The following is a 22,597-nucleotide window of genomic DNA, read 5'->3' as shown; positions in this document are numbered from 1 at the left end:
TCGATGTTCTTTGTTTGCAATCACTTGGGCAAGGCTTTCGATTGGAGTCTACGCTCTTGCGATATCCGCCTGTTCAGGACCCTCACCACAACTACACGCTCACACAACCAAGATTGAACCCACGATTTTCGACACATCTCCTAGCATGTATCATGCCTACGAGCGCATGCGACCCATCTAACTTGTCCCTGGAGCCATTCGACTGCTTAATGACCTGCTCCGCCTCCTGAGTCTGAGAAGGTGGGCGAATCAAGCAGAGCCCCATTCCCCCTTGGGTGGCTGAGCAACCACCTTCTCAAAACGAGGAGCATGCGCCACGTTTGAAAGTTCGAATTTGGAGTGAGACCTCAATAAAAAGTGAACCCATGTCTTGACGTCCTAGGTTTTGCAAACGTTGACCCAGAAACATGGCTGACAAGACGAGGACTGCCTAGGATCAAGGCCTGGGAGCCGCTCGACGCTTCGATAAGGAAGTGGACAACCGGTACTCTGAGAGCTAGGTCATACTGACTAGCAGGCGTCGTACAGCTATTAGTGGCAGGTAGGGATAAAATGCTCTGCAACAGGCGAGCTGCGTGGCTAAGCCTCCGTGTTGTCGTATTCAGATATCGAGGTTATCCTCGGGGTTTCTGACGGCATCCTTGAGGACCTAAAAGCTGTTAGCATCACGAAAAATCAGGGGCCCGGCATACGGACTTCGTTCAGTCTCCTCTTGAGCTCGGGCAGCTTTTCGCTCTTGATGACGAGCGTCTCGTCGTCGAGGTCTTCGATGATGAAGTCGTTGCGCTCCGAGTCGATCTTGACGATGATGGTCTTGATGGACTCGTCACACTGGACAAGGACACCTGAGCAATAGTCAGCATGTTGATTTGGTGTGTTGAATCATTGCTTTTTCCAGACCAGGACTGGCTCGTGGCATGGTGGGGATTGAACGGGCAGGATGGCGTGGGGGGAAACGTACCTCGCAAAGCTCTGGGCATGGCTGCGGCTGGTGCGACGATCAGAAAGTCGTGATGATGCCCTGAGCAGTGAATGCGGCAGGATCTCCGTTGCAGGCCAGACCTGGAAATGACAGGAGGTTCACGTCTCTCCCCCAGACAAAAGGGTCCAAAGAGGCAAGATCAGAGGGAGCGGTGGGGGCGAGCTGCCGTGGGGAGGGCGGAGCGGCAGAGAAGGAGACGGTCGCGCCCAGAGTTCCAGGAGCAAACGCTCATCCAACAACCGTGTGTTGACGGCACTTGCGTGAGTGAGCGAGTGAGGTGGTGGGTGGTGGGTGCGGAGAGTCAAGTCGGCGGTGACGACGTTCCAAGGCAGCCCAGCACCGCAGGCCAGCAGCTTGAGCCCCGGTGCAGTGCAGTGCCGTGCAGCCCCAAAAATAATCTTGGGGATCCCGTCGTCGACACCACCGCCAGACCTTCGACCAACCCATTGGCTACATGTAGACCATGGCCCTCCATTAAGGCCTTCGGTGGCCAGCAGCAGCACCGCCTCAATCGACTTTCTTCTCACATTCATTCATTCCATTCTTTTTCGTGTCCGCGCCTGTCCTGTGCTTCCCGTCGTGATCCGTACAAGCTCTTGTTTCAACTCGTTCAGGTACAGCCTGCCTGCCTGCCTGCCTACCCTTCTCTCGCCACACATTCCCTCCCATCCGCCTCCGTCTCCTTCCCTCATTTTTCCACTCCTCCATCATCTCCAGCAAACGCGCTGTACGTGTCGTCGACGGCCATGAGAAGATGAAGACCAGAGGCCGACTGCCCAGCCTTCTCCGCTCCATCCCCAACATCCCGGACCAATCGCGCTGCTGCCGCCGCCGGCACCATGTCCTGCGACACCCGTCAACGTCCCAGGGCCCTCTGAGCCTCGTCCTACTCTGGACCCTTTTGCCCAGCAAAGCCCTTGCTAGGCCGCACCCGCAACCGCAAGATCAAAACGCACCGCCACCATCGGATGGGCAGTCGGGAGGCAGCAGCTCCTCGTCGAGCTCCGGCTCATCCTACTCGGGCAACTCGTCACTGCTCAACCTCTACTTCCTCTTCATCGCCATCGCCATCCTGCTCCTCCTAGTCGCTCTCTATCTGCTGCATCGACGCAAGAAGCGTCGCAAAGCCCTGCTGCGCGACTCGTCCAATCAGGCTCTCGCGCAAGACATTCACGGCAACCAGTACGCAGCGAACAACCCCAATGGCGTGCCGCTGGGTAGGACTCCGTGGCGCTGGTTAAATAGCGCCAACGGCCGCTCGCCTGTCACGCGGCACGAAGAAGGCTTCAACGAGCACGGCGAAGCTCCTCCTCCGTACGGCGCGCCGCCCGGCACCATCACGCCGCCTGCCACTGCCGCCGTGCCTCCTGCTGGCGGGCCCGGGCTGCATCCTGCAGCGGGCTACTGGACTCCCGCACCGCCGGGTGCTATGCCTGGCGCCATCCCTATGCGTCCGCTGTCGCGGGACTCGCAGGGCAGAAAACCCCCCGAGTATGAAGAGGCTGGCCGCGAGGGCGAGCAGAGCGCCAACAGCTCAACGGGCAATCTGATGAGGGGCCAGCAGCCACCGCAACAGCCGCGATATGTTTAGTCGGATTGGCGCCATGAGGCGCATGGAATACTCTGGGGATTGAGGAGCAGGCGACAGGGAATGGGATGGGATTGGGAATGAACAACGTGAATTCTGATAGGAAACCGGTATATTCGGGCGCACGTACATTCTTTGTGGCCGATCAGTACAGCTTTGGTGAAGCAGCGCCAATCAGCTTGTATGCGGTGCATACGCCTCAGCAGCGCCGCGCTCATCCTTGATTGAAGACAGTCGGCGCCTAGACGAGAGCTGAGCCTGGAGGAGGAGGAGGAGAAGGAGGAGGAGGGGGGCAAACCCGCCCCACATCATGTGTCATTTGATCTTGTCTCTTTCATCTTCTTTTCTTGTCTCCATATTGGCGCCGCAAGGCATAGAACGGAGTATAATCGGCAGGCTTTGGGAAGGCTTCGACGGCGATTTGCATTTCCTTTTCACCCCCCCATTTGACCGACGCCGGAATGAATCAAGCTCGAACTTCCAGACTTGGAACGGGCGAGATGTAGCTTTTGGCAGATTGAACCATTTGGATTCTCTGTCGAGCCAACGCTGCGGCTGGTTTGGTGGCTGGTGTGTTGTTGTGCGGCGTGTCGAAGAAGAGAGAAAAGAAGGGGACGAGTGAATGAGGCAAACCAAGGGGCATCCGCATCCCCCCCCCCCCCCCCACCCCCTTGTAGACCACTCTTCGCAGAAAGCTGGCCAACAAGGTGGTCCGTTTGCCCTACCACCCACCTGCTCAAAGTTCCATGCCAGGTCCGCAACAGGCATCGGTCAGCGAACGAGTGACGCACCGGCTGGCTGGCTGGCTGGCTGGGTAGCTACGAGGCCATGCAGGCTACGTCCATAACGGCCTCGCGTGTGGGGTCCTCCACTTATGGCTTCGTGGCTGTTTCACCTCTCCAATCCGCTCTGCTTCGGGAGACTTACCAGGGAGGATTGTGTTCTGGTTCGGGGAGAAATGAAAAATGAGAACGGCCAAAGGGGTGCCGGCGCAAGAGAGCCTCGCCAAGCCAACTTGATTGACAGAGACCCGATGTCATTTGTATGTAGAGGTGGACAGAGAGGGAAAGAGACAGAGAAAAAGAGAAAGACAGAGGCAAGGAGAAAAGGTGATCTGACTTCGATGCTCTGGAGCGATGGAATATTTCACTTACCGTGTACTTTTTTCTTTTCTTGTCCTCTTCCTCTTGCGCGTGCTGCAGGTCGAAACCAAGTGGAGAAAAGAAATAGAAAGAGAGATGTACACATCTATATAGAGAGCATCTACGCCCCTTTCTACTCGAGTTTGGGACGGACATATAGGGCAGGCACAGAAGTAGCGACTGCCGCCTGTCTATGGAATCGAGTGAATTCATCGAAAGATGGGAGGTCGGACCGTTGCCGTCAAAGGTCGGTGTTATGGAGCTTGTGACAAGGAGAAGCCAAGAGATGAAAGCGTATGCTGTCCAGAAGTTGGCAGCAAGCAAGACGCGTCAATTCTGGTGTTGAGATAATGGAAAGGTCAAAATTAAGCTCCTATGGCAAATGGGAACATGAGTTCGAGGAGCGAGTTTCCGCAGCGACCGGACAAGATATTAAAAAATAAAAAATAAAAACGAAGATGGACATGAAAAAAAAAATTATAAAAGAAGAAAAGACAGAATAAGAGACTTTACCTTCTCACGGGCTTATCGTGAATGACAACGACTGACGAAAGGAAAGAATGACAAAGAACCAGCTCATAGCAAGCGTCCAAACCTGCACACATTTCCGTGGAAAAGGTCATTCCATGCGTGAATCAAAATTTTGGCTTCGAGGCTGGAGAGTCATGCTCTGCCACAAAGTACGCCAGCTCACAAGACGACGGCCATATCGAGGCTGTCATGGACATCACCACATGGCATTATTGGCGTACGACACATGTCATCGTGGATACCAGAGCATGCGTCGAGTCGTGGTCGAGAGGATCGACGTGGGCTGACCACAGGCCCGCCCGCTTACTCTCTTCAACGACGACTGAAGTCGCCGTGTTCGAGCATACAGCTCTTTGCGGGTCGACAGCCACAGCGGCCTGAGGAACGCAAAAATTGACTCGTCCGAGTCACAGCGCTGATAAGGGACTCGTTCGCGCGGGATGTTTGAGCCAATGGAGAAAAATTTTCCCCGCCCGCTGAAAAGAGCAACAGCGCAACGCTGGCCAGGAAAGTGTGCGTCAGGCCAAAAGAGAGGTTGAGATAAGAGATAAACGAGCACAGAGATTACGTTGGGCAGGATCTAAGGGTTCAGGGTCAAGTGTTTTGTGGGAGGAGCACAAGGGGCCCTCCCTGGCAAACCTCCCCAGCACCCGCCCGGATCTCGACGCACGAACCCCACGCGACCGAGGAAACGGCACACGCGGTGGCTGATCGATGGGATGGAGGAGCGGGACGGGCTTGCCAAGGGTGTTCACCTCGAACAAGGGTTTTTGGGGAAGAGCCACGGAACTGGCAGCTCACCTCGTGATGCTGCGATTTCGGCGGATGGAGAAAAATGGAAATTTTGACAGAGGGCGCCAATGTTGAACCGACGACAGTTACAGCAAGACGGAGAATTTGGACTCACCGTCTCTCGACGACCAATGGATCGAGAGGTGGTGTTGACAAATTTTCCGCAGCGGCAGCGGCCGGTCCCGGGGCGGGAGAGCTGCGCTCGTCGTGCAGCATCATCTCCACCCAGACGCGACAGCGCGGGGTTGGCTTGGCGGTCGAGGATGGACTCTACGCTGGGCTACGCCCAAAAGGGGAGTGGAACAGAAGGAAAATCTGGGGAGACGGGGGTTGAAATTGTGTGGGAGGAGTCGCGGGAGTGCCGCAGGTAGCGGAAGTTTGCGGGATAGCGGACAAGTGTGGAGAGGAGCGACTCTGAGTTCCGGGGACTTTTCGTGGAGGCGGACCGTGAGCGGCGGAGACGGCCGGGGCGCGCCTTGGGAGCAGGCTTTAAAGCAGGCACCCTTCCCCCAATGTTGCAGCCAGGCGCATGCCTTTGACACACGGTGAGAAAAACCACGCACAGAATTTTCACATCCTTGATGTTGGGGACTTGGGGGCGAAGATCTTGCACTCTTGCGAAAGCTGTGCGCTGCAAACTCGGACCTGAGGTGGCTCGTGGGCCTGGGACGGCAGCGTTCTTGGGCGCTGAACCCCACGCCACTCTTGACCGGCCCCCTTTTGGCACGGAACTGGGAAGAAGATGGATGCCGCGGGCGTGTCCAGACTGCGCTGGCAGCGGCGAAATAGGAGGCGTAAAAGGGGGCCGTCTACGGTGCTCTACGGTCGTGGTTGGTGGCGTGTAGGGCGGGAGCAGCGTCTGGATCCCGAAACGGCAGGCCAGATACAAGGCGGATTCGGGCGGTGGCAGCGCCGACTGTAGCCGAAAAAGCCGTTGATGTTAGTTGGATCAGTTACCCCATCGCCGTGGGCTGCCCGCGGTGATTGGCCGAGCATTCGTGATAAGCCCCTGCGCTTGGCACGCCAGCCCGACGTCGCAGTGCTCCCTCTGTGACTCCAAAAAAGATGCTTGGCCTAGACGGCTCGTGCTGTGGGCCTGGCTGTCTGGCGTGCCGACGATGCGGCCAGTGCGCGGCCGCTCCATGGTGTTGACTGACGACGGCCGCCGAAGGTTGACCATGGACGACGCTGCAAGCCGCCGCCCACGCCCACCTGACACTAGTTCCGGCTGCTGCCCGACTCGACTCGCCTGGCCAACGTCCCGCGTGCAGAGAACATGCGACGCCACTCCAGGGCATGCGAGGGGCGGGCGCCGTCTCCTGCATCTGGCATCAGCAGTCGTGGTAGGTAGGTAGGTCGTTATCGTCGTATGGCGCGGGCTGACACGGACCCAATAACCGGCTGCGAAAAGGCGCAGAGAGGCTGATGATGGGCTTTGTCTCTTTTGCAACGGATGCGGGGCTATTCTGGGAACTGCACTGCGCAATGCTATGGTCGACTATCAGACTGCGCATTCTGCAGGTCCCGCGTCTGCGTCTGTGTTTGCTGAATGCTGCCACTCCCGTCGACGACTGCCGGCCATGAGACTTGGGAGAATAGATATCTTGACGGCGACCGAGATATCGAGGCCACGCGATGCCGCCGACAAATACAAAACGGCCATTGGCGGGCAGGGCAGGGCGGCGGAGCGCGCGACGTCGATTCAACAATGGGCGGATGTCTAGCCCGAAGCCCTGGAAACATGGGTGCATGTGTGGATCCTGGTCGGCCGCTGGTGGGCACTGGGCGGGTCGTTCAGGTCGTGGGTGCTGCTGAACAAGCGGAACCCTGACGCCGCCCAAAGACTGACGAGACTGCCGTGAGGGCTTAAAATATCGAACGCCGCCGCCTGCCCTCCATTCTTTGCTTTCATCCAATTCTCCTCCATCCGTCCACCCGGTCACCCGTCATCCACCTTATCCCCTCTTCCCTTGCTGTCCTCCTCACACGACACTACCTCCCCTCCATCACCCCATTGACCACCACCTCACAATCCAATCCTCCAAAATGGTGAGCTGCCACCCCCGCTGCGCTGCGCTGCGCTGCGCTGCCCAGCCAAGCTTTACTTTGCCTGTTCCCGCGCTAACTCCATCTCCTTGCAGAGCGAATCAAGTCTCGTCTCCAACACGGCCAACGTGAGCATTCACTGGCGCAGTGAGGAATTGACGGTGCTAACAACCCCTCTAGCTTGAGAAGTACCTCAGGTTGCCGCAAAAGGGCTGCGTCATCGCCGAATACGTCTGGATTGACGGCTCCAACAACGTCCGCTCAAAGTGCAAGGTAATTACTCACCTCGCACCTGCTGCCGCTCTTATCACGCCCGCCCGCCGATAAGCCGCGCGCCACCCTCGGCGATCGACCTCCCCACACAGTTGCTGATCGCCTCGCGCAGACTCTCTCCAGCAAGCCCGCCAGCCTCGCCGACCTGCCAGAATGGAACTTTGACGGCTCGTCGACCGGCCAGGCCCCGGGTGACAACTCGGATGTCTACCTGCGCCCCGTTGCCATGTACGCAGACCCCTTCCGCCTCGGCGACAACATTCTCGTCATGTGCGAGACCTGGGGCGGCGACAACAAGCCCAATGCCTACAACTTCCGCCACGATGCCGCTGTCGTCATCGAGGCCCACGGCGCCCACGAATTCTGGTTCGGTCTCGAGCAAGAGTACACTCTGCTCGACCCCTCGGGCTGGCCCTACGGCTGGCCCAAGAACGGCTTCCCTGCGCCCCAGGGCCCCTACTACTGCGGTGTTGGCACTGGCAAGGTCATGTGCCGTGACCTCGTCGAGGCTCACTACAAGGCCTGCATGTACGCCGGAATCCAGATTTCTGGCACCAACGCCGAAGTCATGCCCGCGCAGTGGGAATACCAGGTTGGCCCGTGCGAAGGCATTGCCAGTACGTTTTGATCCGCGCTGCCCCCAGTTTTTTTCTTTTTCTTGCTTTTGCTGACCCAACGCAGTGGGTGACCAGCTCTGGATGTCCCGCTTCATTCTCCACCGCATCGCCGAGGAGTTTGGCATCAAGGTTACTTTCAACCCCAAGCCCATCCCCGGCGACTGGAACGGTGCCGGTCTGCACACCAACGTCTCCACCAAGGAGATGCGCGCCGAGGGCGGCATCAAGCACATCGAGGCGGCCATGGAGAAGCTCGCCGCCAGGCAAAAGGAACACATGGAGGTCTACGGCGAGGACAACCAGCTCCGCATGACTGGCAAGCACGAGACCGCTTCGTATGAGAAGTTCACCTGGGGTGTTGCCAACCGTGGCGCCTCGGTTCGTGTCAACCGCGCTGTCGCCGAGGAGGGCAAGGGTTACTTTGAGGACCGCCGCCCTGCCTCCAATGCCGACCCCTACCAAATCACTGGAATTGTCGTCGAGACTCTCTGCGGCAAGGTCGAGGGTGCCGACATGACCAAGAAGGTTCGCGAAGCGCCCGAGGTTGTCCAGGAGATGGTTGTCCCCGTCTCCAAGCCGTAAGGAGGTTCTAGATGACGGTTCTGCGAGGGTTCCTTTTCCTTTTACATGTTCGGGCAGCTTTGCCTCTGAAGTAACATGTGGTCGTACGGAGACCAACCGTCGCTACCACCACCAATACCCCCAACCCCACCCTCCCGCACAACTCGCTCAATTATAATCCCCCCTCGAACTCCTGCTTTTGAGCCTTCTCTTTGGACGATTCCCCCACGCCCTTAGCACCTTCTCCTCTTTCTCCTTGGTTCCCTTACTTTTTACCTTTGCTTTATGGAGTGTTCTGCGCCGCTTCTAGCTAGTGCTGCTAGTTGCCCTGGGTTAGCCTTTTTGATTTTCCGCATTTTGCGGACGGATGGACATGAACTGGATGGGGATGTAGAAAGAAGATACGGACAAGTCTCGTTTGCCCTCCGAGGCGCGAGACACGGTGGTGGATGGAATGAAATTTCCCCTTTGCGCTCTTCAAACTCTTTGCGCCATGCTCCTCGTGGTCGACAGCGATTGACTCGTGGGCGTGCACATACTTTGGGCAGCCCGACGAGAGGCACGCCACGACACCATCTTCCCCACAAACCCGCGACCCTCCGCGCCGGCGCTCTATCCGCCCGCTCCCCGTCGTACCCGCTCTCCCGCATCCGCATGCTGCCCACACAGCGCACATCACTGCCCGTTTGTTTGTTCCACCCGCAGATGTGACAGCTAACACAGGGCCCGCGCTGAGAAGGCTAGAACACAGCTATACATAGACTCAGGGACAGATGCCGTGGGCCACCAGCGGGCACTGCCACACGTAGCATGAAGCACGAACCCCTCCCACAGCCCCTTGGATCCCCTTCCTCCCCATCCTTCCGCTCCGCTCCGCCGTGCGTGTTTGCTGACGAGGCTATACCGGTACTGTGACTGGACTCCGCCTGGACCTCACGTGCTTGTTCTTCCGTCGATCCAGGTTGATCTCACTTCCTGCTTCCTGCTTCCTGCTTCACTGCTCAGCGCTGGAGCGATCCCCTTTCCTTTTTCCAATCACTTTCCTCCATCGTCCGATAGTCCAGATGCGGTTTGTTGTTTGGTCCGTTGGACGCGTTCGACGGGGCTCACGGTTCACACATCCCTTCTCCCAGCCTGTCAGCCCGTACGTACGGCCTTCTGTCAAATTCTGACAATAACAAAGACAGGTAGGCAGGCAGTAAGAGCGAGGACCATTGCCCCGAGGTATTTCTTCTTCAATGTCGACCTTGAGCCGTCTGTCTGTCCGTCCGTCCGTCCATCCACCCGCCCTCCGTCATCGGATGCGACTCGAGCCGATGATCCCAACTCGACCACACGCACATGATCCGATGAACCATTCGGCGTAACTCAACTCAATGAAATTCAATTTGGCCTCGGGACGTCGTCGACGCCGCCGCCGCCGCCGCCGCCGCACTCGAGCATTCTCTCACATTGCGAAATAGTGGTACACTCTCGCTGTACACCCCGTGCGCCAGACCGCCAGGCCGCCGACCGGCAAGCACTTCGTCCCGTCCTCCACCATCCATATCTTTTCTGACTGTCTCACAACGTCGCCGCGCCGGCGGCCCGTCTAACGGTGAAGACGCGCCGCCGACTGTCCGACGCCGGCTGTTGCTTACTTTTGGGCGCCGTGTTAGTGGCTGGCTGGCTGGCTGGCTGGCTGGCTGGCTGGTTGGTTAGAGAAGAGATCGTGCTGTTGGTGGGCGGCGGGATGCCTGAACGGTCTTTGGCCGCTTGCTATCTCTTGCCTGCCTGAACTTCACGTTTGTCGATCCTCCGCATTCTGCTCCGCGCACGAACTCGGCGAGCACGGGGCGAGTCGGTGGGATGGCGTGTGTGGCGAGACAGACAGAGGAGGGGGAGGAGTGCGTGAGAGCGCGCGCTGTTCAATCCGTCTTATCGTGACGGCCGACGCGTTGGACTGGACGCGTTGTGTAGTAGGTACGTGTGTACAAGTGGAGAAAGATGTGCGTGGGCGGGGCATACGCATGGGAAGAAAATGACCACCATTCAATCAGTCATTCGGATTTGCCTGTCAGCCGAGTCACTTGATGAATGCTCCTCGCTCGTTTTGTTTAGATGCTGTGGTATGTTGTGGTAGCAAGCTATCCATACATACACGCAATATTCACTTTTAACTCATCAAATTCGCCGCTCACTAGCACGCCATGCGCGTGATTCGACTACCCCTTCTTCCTCAGTCCTCGCCCTGGTTCGTTTCGGGGGTGTCTAAATCTTCAGGGATGTCCGACAGTTCTTCCGAATCGAATGACCCCAAGTCGACCACGTTTGCCGCAGGGGGCGGCGCAGTGATGACTTCCTCGGGGCGTGGCGGCCGTTGGTCAGACGGGACGTTTGCATCTGCAAAGGAGTGGTCTGTCAGTGTTCCCATCGGCTGAAAGAAGAATAAGAATGTTCGAGGTGAGAAGGTGACGTACCATCTTCGACCCAGCCCACCAGGCACATCAAGGTGCTCTCGCAGTCCCTCAAAACGCCCTCGACGACGTGATCGCCCCTACCACTGCCTCTCCCGCGACCCCTTCCATTCAACCTCCCCGCTTCAATCTTGTCGTGCCGTGCCTTGATGCCCTTGAACACCGCCTCGGCCCAGCCGCGGCGCCAGGTGATTTCGGGCAGCGAGACTTGTACGACGAAGCGCAGCAAGGCGCTGACCTTGGCGTTATCGGTGACCGACGACGTCGCAGCAGCAATGGGCAAGAAGTAAAACTCCCACTCGTCTTGGGAGGGCGCGTCGAGGTGGTAGGTCTCGGGTGTGGTAGAGATGAGCGGGAGCAGCGTGTTTGCGGCCAGTATGCAGAAGGTGGCGGGAGGAAGATGCGCTGCCAGAGCCGACAGCATTGTCGTAAAGGATGTGATTGGCAGTGGTCTAAGAAACTCGGTGTACGTATCGAACAGCCTTTCCCGAGTTGTAGTTGTTGTAGGGAGGGCCAAGGTGACGTCGCCAAGAAGAGAAAGAAGCCGGACGCGAAGAGCGAGGGCAGCAGGGGGTCCAAAAGGCTCCGCTATTGCAATATTTGCATTTTCTGGCGTTATGGAGTTGTCGGACGAAATGGTGATTATGGAAGGACGACGGTCGGCCTTTGCTCCAGGTCGCGAAGACTTGCGTGTTGGCGGTGTGGACTCCTCGATCAAGTCTTCGTCCTCATCAGGGTCAAGGGCATCGAGGTCGGCCGTCTGGAAGTCTGCGGCTTTGATGGAATCGGGTTTTGGTTTCGCGCGCTCACGCAGCTCGTCCTCAAACACTTCTTGGAAATGAGCCAGAGACCTTTCGCTGCCATCTGCAAAAATGGCACGGAGTATCCGTCTTCTTGAAGACGCCATCCAAGCCTCACAGCTTGTGAGGTATGTGGGCATGATCCCCTTGGTCATTATCTCTGCGCTAGAGACTCCCCTGTCCTGAAGCTCTTGCTGATACTTCTTTTGTCTATTCCTCCAGTCATCTTCCATGATTTCCAGCATGACCTCTAGCCAGACCTGCCATCGCGACCATCTGGCTTTGTGCTTGATCGAGCAGTTGAATGCCCAGCCAACGACGTGCCAAAAGTCATGTGCTCGCTCCCAGACACTGCTACCGTTGGCCAAGGCGCTGTGTAGAGGTCTCGACTCGGCGGCATTTTGTCCGTCCTTTCGCGCACTATTGTTTGGATCGAAGAATCCGCGTCTCTTCCCATTGCGGGCCCTGGAAAATGTGAAAGCGTTTGCAAAGCCGGCGTTGATGGGTCCAACTTTGCGGTTGACGGCGCGGAGATATAACAAGGCCTCATTCGCGGCGCGCACCTTGACGATGGCAGAGGCGCGCGTTGTGGTAGACGGGTGTACGGCAAGGGTCGCGGCAAGCTCGAAGATTTGGGTCGGTGGAATGAAGGCAGGGCGAGGATTGGACGGTGATGAGATGGAGCCACCGGAGATGAGGAGAGATTTGAGGAGCTCAAGGCCCTCGATATCTTGATTGCGTTAGATGGGAGCAAGACTGAGTACGAGAGGCGCACATTGTCCAGACGCTAGGAAAATGCAGGCGTGACTGGAGAGTTCAAAAGGTAGCTGCTTTGGCGGACGATAAAAGTGCGGAACGGGCTGAGAATCCGGCACGCGATTCTGCGGGGGGTGGGAGGTGGGAGGAGGCGTCAGATAGACGGTGGTATCGCCCTCGACGGCCGTGACGAAGGACGAGGGCGAGTCGGTGGACATGGCGCGGACAAGGAGCTGACCTGAGTGTTTTGGAGTGGCAGGTCTAGTGCGTGGAGTTGAGACCGGATGACGCGTGGTTTGCAGCGACATCGCGCGGTCATGTGCCGCCAAGGCGGGCGCCATTCCGGTTAGGACAAAGTTAGCTGCCCTGGTGCTGGAAAGCTCCCCGTGTGATGGCTGAGATAACTGCACCCGCCGCATGACTGCCACTCGGTGGGGGTGAACAACTGACAGCAAATCACCGTCTCCATCTCTGCGGACTTGGTTCCACCATGAGGGCCATCTATAAGACCTTCTTTGGTCGCAGCTCTTCCTATTCCTAACCTCGGAGAGAAAAGAAAATCCAGCATCCCACTATGCCGCCCACCTTATCACACCTCCGCCGCATAACCCAGCACAACTACACCTCGTTCAAAAATGCCCCCTTTGCAGAGCTCTCTGGCTCTCTGGGCGACTTGGGCACGCTGCTGCCGCTCCTCGTCGCAATGACCCTGTCGCGCTCAATCAACCTGCCCTCGACCCTCATCTTCACCGGTCTGGCCAACATCATCACCGGCGCGCTCTTCGGAATCCCGCTTCCCGTCCAGCCCATGAAGGCCATCGCTTCGATAGCCATTGCGCGGTCGTATACGCTGCAGGAAACCGCTGCAGCCGGCCTGGGTGTTGCAGCGGTTGTGTTTGTGATATCCGTCACCGGCTTGCTGCAGTGGGTGACGCGCATCGTGCCCATCCCCGTGGTCAAGGGTATCCAGGTGGGCGCAGGCCTTTCGCTTGTGCTCTCTGCTGGCGAGAAGCTCCTGAAGCCTCTTGGATGGACAAAACCCTCGCCCGTCGACAATCTTTGCTGGGCCATCGGCGCTGCGCTTGCGCTCCTGGCCTGTACGCGCGCCCCGCGGGTCCCCTATGCGTTGCTCATTTTCGTCCTGGGTCTCGTCTTTGCTGGCGTCCAGCTCCACGCCGCGTCCGTTGCCAGCGAGAGCACCATCATCTCGTCGATCCCCATCGTGGTGCCGTCCTGGGCAACCTTTGGACGCACGTTTGTCACGGCCTCGCTGGGCCAACTGCCTCTGACGACGCTCAACTCCATCATCGCCGTCACGCACCTGTCGGCCGACCTTCTCCCACACGTCCCCGTCCCCTCCGTCACCGAAATCGGCACCTCGGTCGCCCTCATGAATCTGGTCTCTTGCTGGTTCGGCGCCATGCCCGCGTGCCACGGCTCCGGCGGCCTCGCGGCCCAACACCGCTTCGGCGCTCGCAGCGGCGCCAGCGTCATCATCCTGGGCTTTGCGAAGCTCTTCCTCGGCATCTTCGGCGGCGAGGCCTTTGTCGGCCTGCTGGCGCAGTTCCCAAAGAGCCTGCTCGGCGTCATGGTCCTGGCCGCCGGCGTCGAGCTGGCCAAGGTCGGCGAGTCGCTCAATGCTGGCGCGCGAGACCTCTGGGAGGAGGCTGAGATGGAGGCGGCTGGTGCGCCGCTTCCTTTCGGCAAGATTCTGCGTGAGCCCGATGAGCGCGAGCGCAGAGAGCGATGGGCCGTCATGATGGTCACCGTTGCCGGGCTTCTTGCGTTCAGAAACGACGCTGTTGGGTTTTTGGCCGGAATGCTGTGGCACTGGGGTCTCAGAGCCAAGGCTCCAGAATGGGTGCAGCGCTTTAGGGAACGGAGGAGGGACGGACTCAGGGGCAGTCTCAGAGAGGAGACGCAACGGCTCCTACCCGGCCATTGAGTGGTGGAGCACGAAGGAGGGCCTCTTCATTGTTGAAAGACTGGCGAAAGAAAGAAACACAAGATCGTCCTCGCTTGGAAACAATGCGAATGTACAGTGTGCAAACGGAGCGGCTTTTTGGAAATTCGGGTGGTCATTGTTCTAGGCACTTGGGTATCACTAGACAGAGCGAGCATACAGGGATTGCCATAGTATTGCTTCTTCGTCCATCCTAGACTAGCAGACAATTCCTCGAACATCAAACAATTCATAAACTTTTCAAAGCAAGCTCGGCGATGCCATCTCTTCCCCTTTACACACATATATGATGGCTTCAGTTGTTCATGCGAGGAGTGATGTTTACTCACGCCTGGATTTCAAGGGTGCCCCATGAATGGAGTTTGGTGTCGCATGGTAACTGACGAGCCATTCTCTCGCCGTTCCAAGACACGGAAAACTCCATAAGCGTACGAATCGAGAGAATTTGACTTGACCGCTGCTTGACATAAATCCTGGCTGACAGTGGTGGTGGTGGACAATGTTGAATTTCCCTCGAGTTGAGCAGCGCAAAACCGGTTGCGCTGATGCAGGATAGGCTTTTCCTACTATCACCAAGTCATCATAAAGAGAAGACGGGCTTATAGACCCAGAGAAGCGAAAAAGAAAGACAGAAAAATTCGTGACAAAGGTGGAAGGCCAGCATTTAGACAGAGTTTCGGGTCGATCATCAGCCGAGACGCACGCTTCCAGTGTCCGTGGGAGAATTCCATGTTTTGGCAAACGCCGAAGAAGTGGTGTGAGAAGGTTCAAGGCATCTGCAGGCAGATTTGTTGAGAAACGCCAGTGGCTGTGGCTAGAATGATGTCGATTTAGCCAAGCTTCCTGCTGCAAAGAGAGATACTTTCCAACCTCGACAGCTCGATGCCGGCTTCAAAAATTCTCCGGCAGTGCGGAAGAGGCGCGCTCCGGTGGTCTGGGAATGAGGGCAGAATGCTCGAGGATTCGAAGGCTCCGTACTATATATGATAATAAGGGGGCTAGAGCTGCGCCCCATCAGCCACCAGACTCCGAGTGCTAAAGTAGCGCGTGGTTGAGATGACCGTTTCCGAAGTGATAGTTTTAGTCTGTGGCGCGAGCTGGACGCCTGGGAACCAACGTGCTTTTGGTAGTGGTCAAGATGCCTGCGGGATGCCTGCTATAGAAACAGCCTGGCAAAATCTGTCAAGTTCAGAGATCCTGATCAAGAGGATGGAACGAAGTAGTGGCGTTGGTCGACGCAAAGAACCTAGACCAGTTGAAGGCGTTGTGAATCGCTCACATGGGATTGAACCACTGCTTGGGGAGCGGAAGGCGGGATATTTGGATGAACAAGGCTGTTGGTGAATTCGGATGGCTAGTAACGTGCCTCTCTCCAAAACATTGTTCTTGGCAACGGGAACCCGTTGCAAGGTGAGATGCAAGATCTGTTCCTGAGTCGCGTTCGCAGCTCGCACCAGGCTCCCAGGTGTCGCAGGTACAGCTTTGATTGGCCACCTCTCTATTTAAGCCAACAACACCATGTCATGATGGCTGACATATTCAGCCATCTACGTATAATCCTGGGATGGCCAGTGACGAGAGTGTTCAAGCGTTCGCATCCACAGGCATCCTAGATCAGCTGAAGGGGCGCCTTGATCGAGGGCCACAAGGGACTGCGAACTGAGTAGCGGTGAGGGCGACGGATGGTTGAAGGGAGGGTGGGCAGCAGAAAGGAAGATGGAGGGTGAGCGAAAGACGAGATGGCTGCAGCTCGCTCAGGTAATGATGCCAAGTCAATTACTGTTGGCCGAAGGTGTGTCAACACTCAACAGGTAGGTTTTCTTTTGTTAGCGGGCACAAAGTTCCTAACGAAGAATCGGTAACGAGCTCCGGGATGGGGTCGTGATATCATAGTGGCGCGGGAGGAGCAGTTCCTTGTCTAGCTGAAGTAGACTTTCCGAGGAGTCCAGACTTTGGACAAGGAAAGTCTTTGCACCGTGGAGAAGCGACGTGCATCCTCGGAGCCCAGAACGGCCAATTGCATGGAGTCCGCCCAATCTGAGCTCTTCCGGGTATCTGCAGGCGGGCCTGCATACGCAACAGACGCGGGTTGATGGGCCTTGCGGTGGATGAGATGTCGAGTGTGGGCGGGGCACAAGGAAGGGACAATGGCCGAGCGGGTTGTTACCGGGGGAGGGAGAGATCGGAGCGATGGCTTGATGGAGATGGAAGAGGAGGATGAGGGATGACTCGCGGGGATCGAATGGTGGTGATGTTTGTTGATTGCCCCACCACCGAGACCTGCGCTGGCTCCAGCTCCGCTCCGGCTGCTGCGCAGGGCGGATCATTGTAGATCCATCCGAGCTCCCGTCAACACCGAGCCCTGGCCAACGAAACATTCGACATGCACATCACCAAAACCTCGAGCCGTGGAGTTTCTTCAACATTTCGTTTCATCCAAAGAACAGCCAGCCCCCGAAGATGCACGACCAACAGGCGCGTCCCGGGACGAAGCCGTTGTATCAGGCCCGCGCCCAGCCCTGTTGGACTCGATAGCCATGGCATTGCAGCTTCTCGTTGCCCCATGCGACGGCACGACGGGGTGCCCCCATGCTGCCCACCGCGCGGCCCGTAGGGCTTGGTCCCTCTGTTCTTTTGCAATTGGCCATGGTCCATTCCTTCATCATCACACGTGGAATTACTGGCAAAGGCTCACCGAGAGGCGCGACTCGATCGTGGTCAGGGTGGCTGGGGGTTGCATGCCCATGTTTACAATCCGGCCCATTTGGTGGCCGTGCTACCACCCGCCCAGCCTACTCACTTTCCTCCCATCGCACCATTTCGCTTCTCCAAAGCTAACCTGCCTGCCTTCTGCAACCGTGAATTCCCGTCTTGATCTACCCGTCTTTTCTTCTCTTTTCGTCGTCGGTCGAACGCACCGGTGCTGCACTCCCGCTACCATGCCCCATTGAACGCATCAATTCCATCCGACGTCTCGCTTCGACAATATGCTTGCCGGTCCACGGCTGCTCGAGCTTCCCGTCGCCCTACTGCTCCTCGTGCGCGCAGTTTCCGTATCCGCCCAGCTGCCATACGATCCCACGCGGGTACTACAGACTCCAAAGAACAGCAATCTCGTATACATATTCCGTCCGGCCCCAGGCACCACGAACCATGCCCAGCTACTGTCACTCGACGTATCGTCCAAACTCAGTTCGACCAATCTCAAGTTCAACACGCTTGGCGCGACACTGCCATTTTCTTCCACTGGCTCAGCTGCATACACCGCCGTGGCGGAGGAGAATGGGGATTTAAGAGTGTATTCGGGGGATTGCACTGATGGAGTCGAAGGAGCCAAGATTTGGAAATTCAACGTGGATAAGAATTCAAAAGAGGGCAATGGGACCTGGATTGAGGAAGACGTTGCGTCGCAAAATGGAAAAGCTGGGAATGCAATGGCACCAATGTTCCTGAGTGCAGGGATATCCTTTAGCAGTAATGTTGGAGGGCAAGACCCGTCCTTGTACTTTTTTGGGGGCATGTGTCCGTCTCAGAATGCAACCCAGGACGATTGGCAATCCGCCGCCTCATTTTCCAACTACGTAATCCAGGCCGAGGCGAACAATTCGACAAACCTTACCCTTGGCGTGGACGAAACGCAGGGTCCACCAATTCCCGAGGCCGGATTCGCATTGGTTTCGCTCCCACCTACTTATTCCAACAGCAGTGATGGGTCTCAGGAGCAGCAACAAAACTTCGTCTTGGTTGGTGGCCACACACGATCAGCCTTTATCAATATGTCTCAAATCGCGCTGTATTCTCTACCGCAAAAGTCCTGGACCTACATTGGCGTCGAGCAACCAAGCGACGGACATACGGATCTGGTGAAACGTGACTCGACCCCAGTCGAGCCTCGGTCGGGACACACTGCTGTTCTGTCTGAAGATGGGACGAAAATTGTTTTGGTTGGGGGTTGGGTGGGCGACGTCAATACACCGGCAGAGCCGCAGCTGGCAGTGCTCAATGTCGGCGAGGGCTATGGCGGGCGCGGCGCGTGGAGCTGGTCGATACCAACTACTTCTGGTTCTGGAATCGCAAGTGGGTCTGGAATATACGGTCATGGGGCAAGTCTTCTCTCTGGGGATGTATTGATGGTGGCCGGTGGCTACTCAATTACATCTTCGTCTGCTCGCTTCATGCCGCGCGCAGTCCTAAAAGAGAACACCCAGACCTACTTTTTCAACATTTCTTCCAACTCCTGGACCGCAGAGTACGACCCTTCTCAAGCAACAAGTTCAAACTCTACAGCCGCCGCAGACACTGCATCCGGTACTTCCAAAGTAGGTTTAGGCGCGGGCCTAGGCATCGGCCTTGCTGCGGTGCTGGCCATGACTATATTTTACTTTTGGTACAAACGGCATCTCAAAAAGCATCGTCAGCTGCGGGAGAAGGAGATTGAAACACTGTCCCGTGCGGCTCACCGCTACCACGGCCTCCACTCGTACGATGACGAATTGCACAACGACTACATGAACGACCATGATGCAGCAGCGCTGGCACCGAATCCCTGGTTCAACGGACGTCAAGGATGGAAAGGTCGAGCACCACCCGAGGCTGAAAGGACGGGGTTGCTTGTCGAAATACCAAGCCCTACAAGAGGCCTCCGCCGAAGCATGGGTGGACGGCAAAGTCAGGCACCACCGCCCCCGCCGCCACGGTTCGACGACGCCAGAAACAGAGGATCAGCACGTATTCCTCCCATTGACGAGCTAGAGGAAGATGATTTGGAAGCCAACGGGCGCACTGGAATGCCGGAGATGAGCCAACGACCGTTTCAAAAACGGTTGTCTTTGTCAAACCCACCGGTGTTAGATCCATTCTCTGACCCAGAGCCACTTCGGAGTCACCCAGTATATTTTCCACCAACAGCTGGAAGTCCTGGCAAGAAGCCAGTCGTAGAAGCTGGCTCTTCCGCGCTGCCTCAGAGCCATGCTGCCGAATTCCGTGCTGGATCACCCAACTGGGAAATAATAGGTGGACCGAATTCTCAATCGACTACCAGTCGCTCACGCCAAATATCGCCTGAGAAGACTGATCGGACTGAATCAAACCTGAGTGACCAAAGTGGAAGATCTGGCCGTTCCAAGAACTCCTCTAGCACAAGTGCCGCCAGCGTCGTTCGCACCTTGTCGAATGCTTCTGCGGCACTCATCGCTAGTTTTACGAACCCCTTTTCTCATGATCGTCAGCAACTGTCTCTTCAAATACCTCCCCCGGTACCTACAACAATACCGCGTGAATCGGGCGAAAGCATTGCCGGTAGCGGTAGAGCAGATGCAGACTCATTCACGACGGCCAGGAGTTCCCTTGGAGGTCTTCATTCTGAAGGTGAAGCCTTACTGGGAGGCCGTTCTGACGAAGCCGCCAATGTGCCTATGCTGCCTCGCCAGCAAACGCCTTCTCCGGACCAGGAATTGACGGAGCAAATTCAAAAGACGCCAACAAGTTTCTACAATCCCCCGACCTTTTCCCAAAACCAGACACCCCCGCTACCAAAAAGAAGGCAGGAAATTGCTGCTGGCAGTGGAAACATTAGCCCTGGGCAGATTCCGCATTATCCTTCCACTGACACTCTTGAGCTCTCTACGCCAATCGATAACTCTTTTGCTACCAAGGACCGGTCGAAGTCGTGGATTGGATCTGTTCGACATGCTCTTGCCCGGGTACCGTCCCATCGCGATCGTTCCCAGTCGCTGACCTCTGGCTACCACCGTCGAAGGCGCTATCTTTACGACGAAGGGGGCAAGCTAGTGAGCAGTGATGGTGCAATTCTTCTCAAGCGGAACCGGAGCCGCAGTCCCAATCCCAAAAGACGTCGACATCTTCAGAAGCGCGCAGTTTCTGGATTCGACCAAGACAGCCGGGTTACCACTGCTGGGCCTTCAACAGCGTCTCCGTCTTTGAGCGAACCACCACGTCGTGCAGCTAGCGATGCTTCGTTTTGGCATTATCGAGGGCGAAAGGCATGGGCTGAAGACACGTCGTCCCCGCTATTCTCAACTCCACAAGGCGTGCTAAACGAGCGGGACTGGGCCGTTGCAACCCCCGACCCTGAGGCGAAACGCGACACCCTCTTTTCCAGTTCCGATGGCACGATCCTTAGGCCAGAAGGTGACGACAGCGAATGGGACATTGAAGCCGCGTCTGAAAACCGCCTTGTCCAGATGCTCTTCACTGTGCCTCGGCAACGCCTGCGAGTAGTCAATGCCGATGTAGGGGATTCTAGCACCAACATTTCTCGAAGCCGCGGCGCCTCAGGAGAGACATCCTTGCGCTCCCAACGTCTCGCCTCGGGTGAAGTAAGCATCGGGAGTGGGCAAAGAATATCGTCGCACACGAGTATGAAGAGCGGAAGCTTGCGGCGTGTCTCAAGCGCAGACCCAGACCTCGGGGGCTCTGGTCTTCGTAGTCGTGTTCTGTCTGCATCGACACTCAAATCCGCAGACGTTGTCGGGACCCTAACTGGCGCAACGGGTAGTAGCGGTGCAGAAGATGGCCGCAACAAGGCAGAGATGCCTTTGTCTGGTGACAAAGCCCTTCCACCGCCGCCATCGCCCGAGATTGTCAAGCAAAAGCGGAAAGAAAAAGGCAAAGGACGAGCCGTCAGTGGCAGCGCCAGTCCAGCAGGAAGCTCTTCTTCTCCAAGCAATCATAGCCTCGGTGATTCCGTCAACGCAAGCAGGGAGAGCTTGGTAGCAGCGGGTGGTGGACTACCGATGCGGATGGGAGTTCCAGTGGGTTCAGCGGTCGGGGGATATCTTTCGGGTGCCGGTTCTTCGCCAGCGATCATGCCCTCGTCTTCGCAGACACGATCTCAAACCGCATACCACCAGCAGAACTTCAATCTCCTCCCGTCCCCAGCTTTCGGCCAGCCTTTCCACCTTCCTCCGCCCCGCGGCACTCCTTCTGCCTCTCCCTCCCCCACATCTCCTACATATAACCACTCCCAAGACCCTTCGTTCGCGCAACCTCCCGCTCAAGCTCAAATCTCCTTTGGAGACAACCTCTCTCCTTCGCCTCCTTCATCAGACCTGCCGTCTGTATCACCCTCGCCCAGCCGCTTGACTCCCGATTCCCCGCGAGCTCCTCCACCACTCAGTGTTTCGACTACTTCCCTCCCGCTAAGCTTCCGCACAGCACGCTCTAGCCGTCTGCGCGTCACCGAATCCGTTGAGGACTGTCCTTCCGACCCCTCAACTCCGGACGACGACTACAGCAGTTGGGCTGCTCTCACTCCAAGCAGCACAGGTGGCGATGTGGCGAGCGCGTCTGCATTCCATGCACCACGGATACCGGCTCGGAGTCCCTTGCGAGATAGTCGAGGTCACGGAAGCCCAGTGCGTGCCGGGGGACCAGGAGGCAGTCCGTTGAAAGAGAACTGGGTACCCAGCCCAGGACCTCTGACTCCCAGTCCGCTCACTCCAAGAAGTCCCAGGAGCGGCTTCGGCGGTGGGGACAGTGCCGACGATGAAGGCTCAGGCAGTCCGACGAAGCCCAGCCGCGCGGCGAGAATCGGAAGACCCACGCATGCCAGGAGTCCAGCGCGAAGCAGTCCTTTGCGCGAGCGTTTCGAAGGGCTGGCAAGGAGCGGACTCGATGTTGGGACAGGGTCTCTTTCGCCGTCGCCAATTACTAGTACGATTGACAATGGCGGAACTGCATCGACAACTGCTACCGCTCCAACGTCCTCTCTGATCTCTTCACCTCCTCCTACTTCACCGCGACAGCTCACACTCAAGGAAGCCAAGGCTGCTGCGGCCCGCATCTCGCCCTCGCCTTCGTCGCCCTTCTTCACGCCTCTGGAGCCGCCGGCGCGCTTGGACTACTTGTCACCAGCGCCCGAATCTCCAGAGACGCGCTCGCGCTCTTCGTCGCCTATCAAGACTGGCGAGTCTGAACGGCGTGGTAGACTGAGAGGAAAGGATGATGGCGGAAGCCGCGGTGTGAGTCGGGGGACCCGCAGCAAGAGTCCGGCTGGTTCGACGAAGAGCGGGCGCAGCGTCAACAGCGTCAAGGACCGCATCGCGCTGTTTGAAAAACGGACTGGTGTG

The 22,597-nt window shown here is 57.3% G+C and overlaps 6 protein-coding genes across 6 annotated transcripts; 4 read left to right on the top strand and 2 right to left on the bottom strand.

Moving 5' to 3' along the window:
* Nucleotides 1-601: 601 nt before the first annotated feature.
* Nucleotides 602-980, bottom strand: J3D65DRAFT_665015 (TFIIH subunit TTDA/Tfb5; the record flags this gene model as incomplete). The annotated part of the gene is made up of 3 exons (XM_066802809.1): nucleotides 602-649; nucleotides 697-845; nucleotides 962-980. 3 exons carry the CDS (start codon nucleotides 978-980, stop codon nucleotides 602-604), a joined length of 216 nt encoding a protein of 71 aa, XP_066658956.1.
* Nucleotides 981-1,625: 645 nt separating this feature from the next.
* Nucleotides 1,626-2,804, top strand: J3D65DRAFT_223989 (uncharacterized protein). Its single transcript, XM_066794615.1, has one exon. It carries the CDS (start codon nucleotides 1,737-1,739, stop codon nucleotides 2,571-2,573), a length of 837 nt encoding a protein of 278 aa, XP_066658955.1. The 5' UTR covers nucleotides 1,626-1,736; the 3' UTR covers nucleotides 2,574-2,804.
* Nucleotides 2,805-6,930: 4,126 nt separating this feature from the next.
* On the top strand, nucleotides 6,931-9,014 carry J3D65DRAFT_614545 (uncharacterized protein). Its single transcript, XM_066799225.1, has 5 exons — nucleotides 6,931-7,084; nucleotides 7,177-7,209; nucleotides 7,262-7,354; nucleotides 7,467-7,971; nucleotides 8,036-9,014. The coding sequence occupies exons 1-5, from the start codon at nucleotides 7,082-7,084 to the stop codon at nucleotides 8,551-8,553; spliced, it is 1,152 nt and encodes a 383-aa protein (XP_066658954.1). The 5' UTR covers nucleotides 6,931-7,081; the 3' UTR covers nucleotides 8,554-9,014.
* Nucleotides 9,015-10,600: 1,586 nt separating this feature from the next.
* Nucleotides 10,601-12,890, bottom strand: J3D65DRAFT_614540 (uncharacterized protein). The gene is made up of 3 exons (XM_066799224.1): nucleotides 12,564-12,890; nucleotides 10,992-12,518; nucleotides 10,601-10,914 (listed from the first exon to the last, which is right to left on the bottom strand). Exons 1-3 carry the CDS (start codon nucleotides 12,883-12,885, stop codon nucleotides 10,751-10,753), a joined length of 2,013 nt encoding a protein of 670 aa, XP_066658953.1. The 5' UTR covers nucleotides 12,886-12,890; the 3' UTR covers nucleotides 10,601-10,750.
* A 58-nt stretch (nucleotides 12,891-12,948) lies between these two features.
* Nucleotides 12,949-14,822, top strand: J3D65DRAFT_614538 (uncharacterized protein). Its single transcript, XM_066799223.1, has one exon. It carries the CDS (start codon nucleotides 13,119-13,121, stop codon nucleotides 14,487-14,489), a length of 1,371 nt encoding a protein of 456 aa, XP_066658952.1. The 5' UTR covers nucleotides 12,949-13,118; the 3' UTR covers nucleotides 14,490-14,822.
* A 2,672-nt stretch (nucleotides 14,823-17,494) lies between these two features.
* J3D65DRAFT_547158 (uncharacterized protein) lies at nucleotides 17,495-20,806 on the top strand (the record flags this gene model as incomplete). The annotated part of the gene is made up of 4 exons (XM_066796851.1): nucleotides 17,495-19,421; nucleotides 19,521-19,915; nucleotides 20,054-20,258; nucleotides 20,385-20,806. Coding segments are annotated over 4 exons (2,949 nt in total), but the record flags the coding sequence as incomplete, so codon positions are not given.
* Between the last annotated feature and the right edge of the window lie 1,791 nt (nucleotides 20,807-22,597).

This window comes from Phyllosticta citribraziliensis (genome assembly GCF_038025025.1).
Source record: "Phyllosticta citribraziliensis strain CPC 17464 chromosome Unknown J3D65scaffold_2, whole genome shotgun sequence".
Classification (NCBI taxonomy): Eukaryota; Fungi; Ascomycota; class Dothideomycetes; order Botryosphaeriales; family Phyllostictaceae; genus Phyllosticta; species Phyllosticta citribraziliensis.
This window is presented reverse-complemented; position numbering and strand designations above follow the sequence as displayed.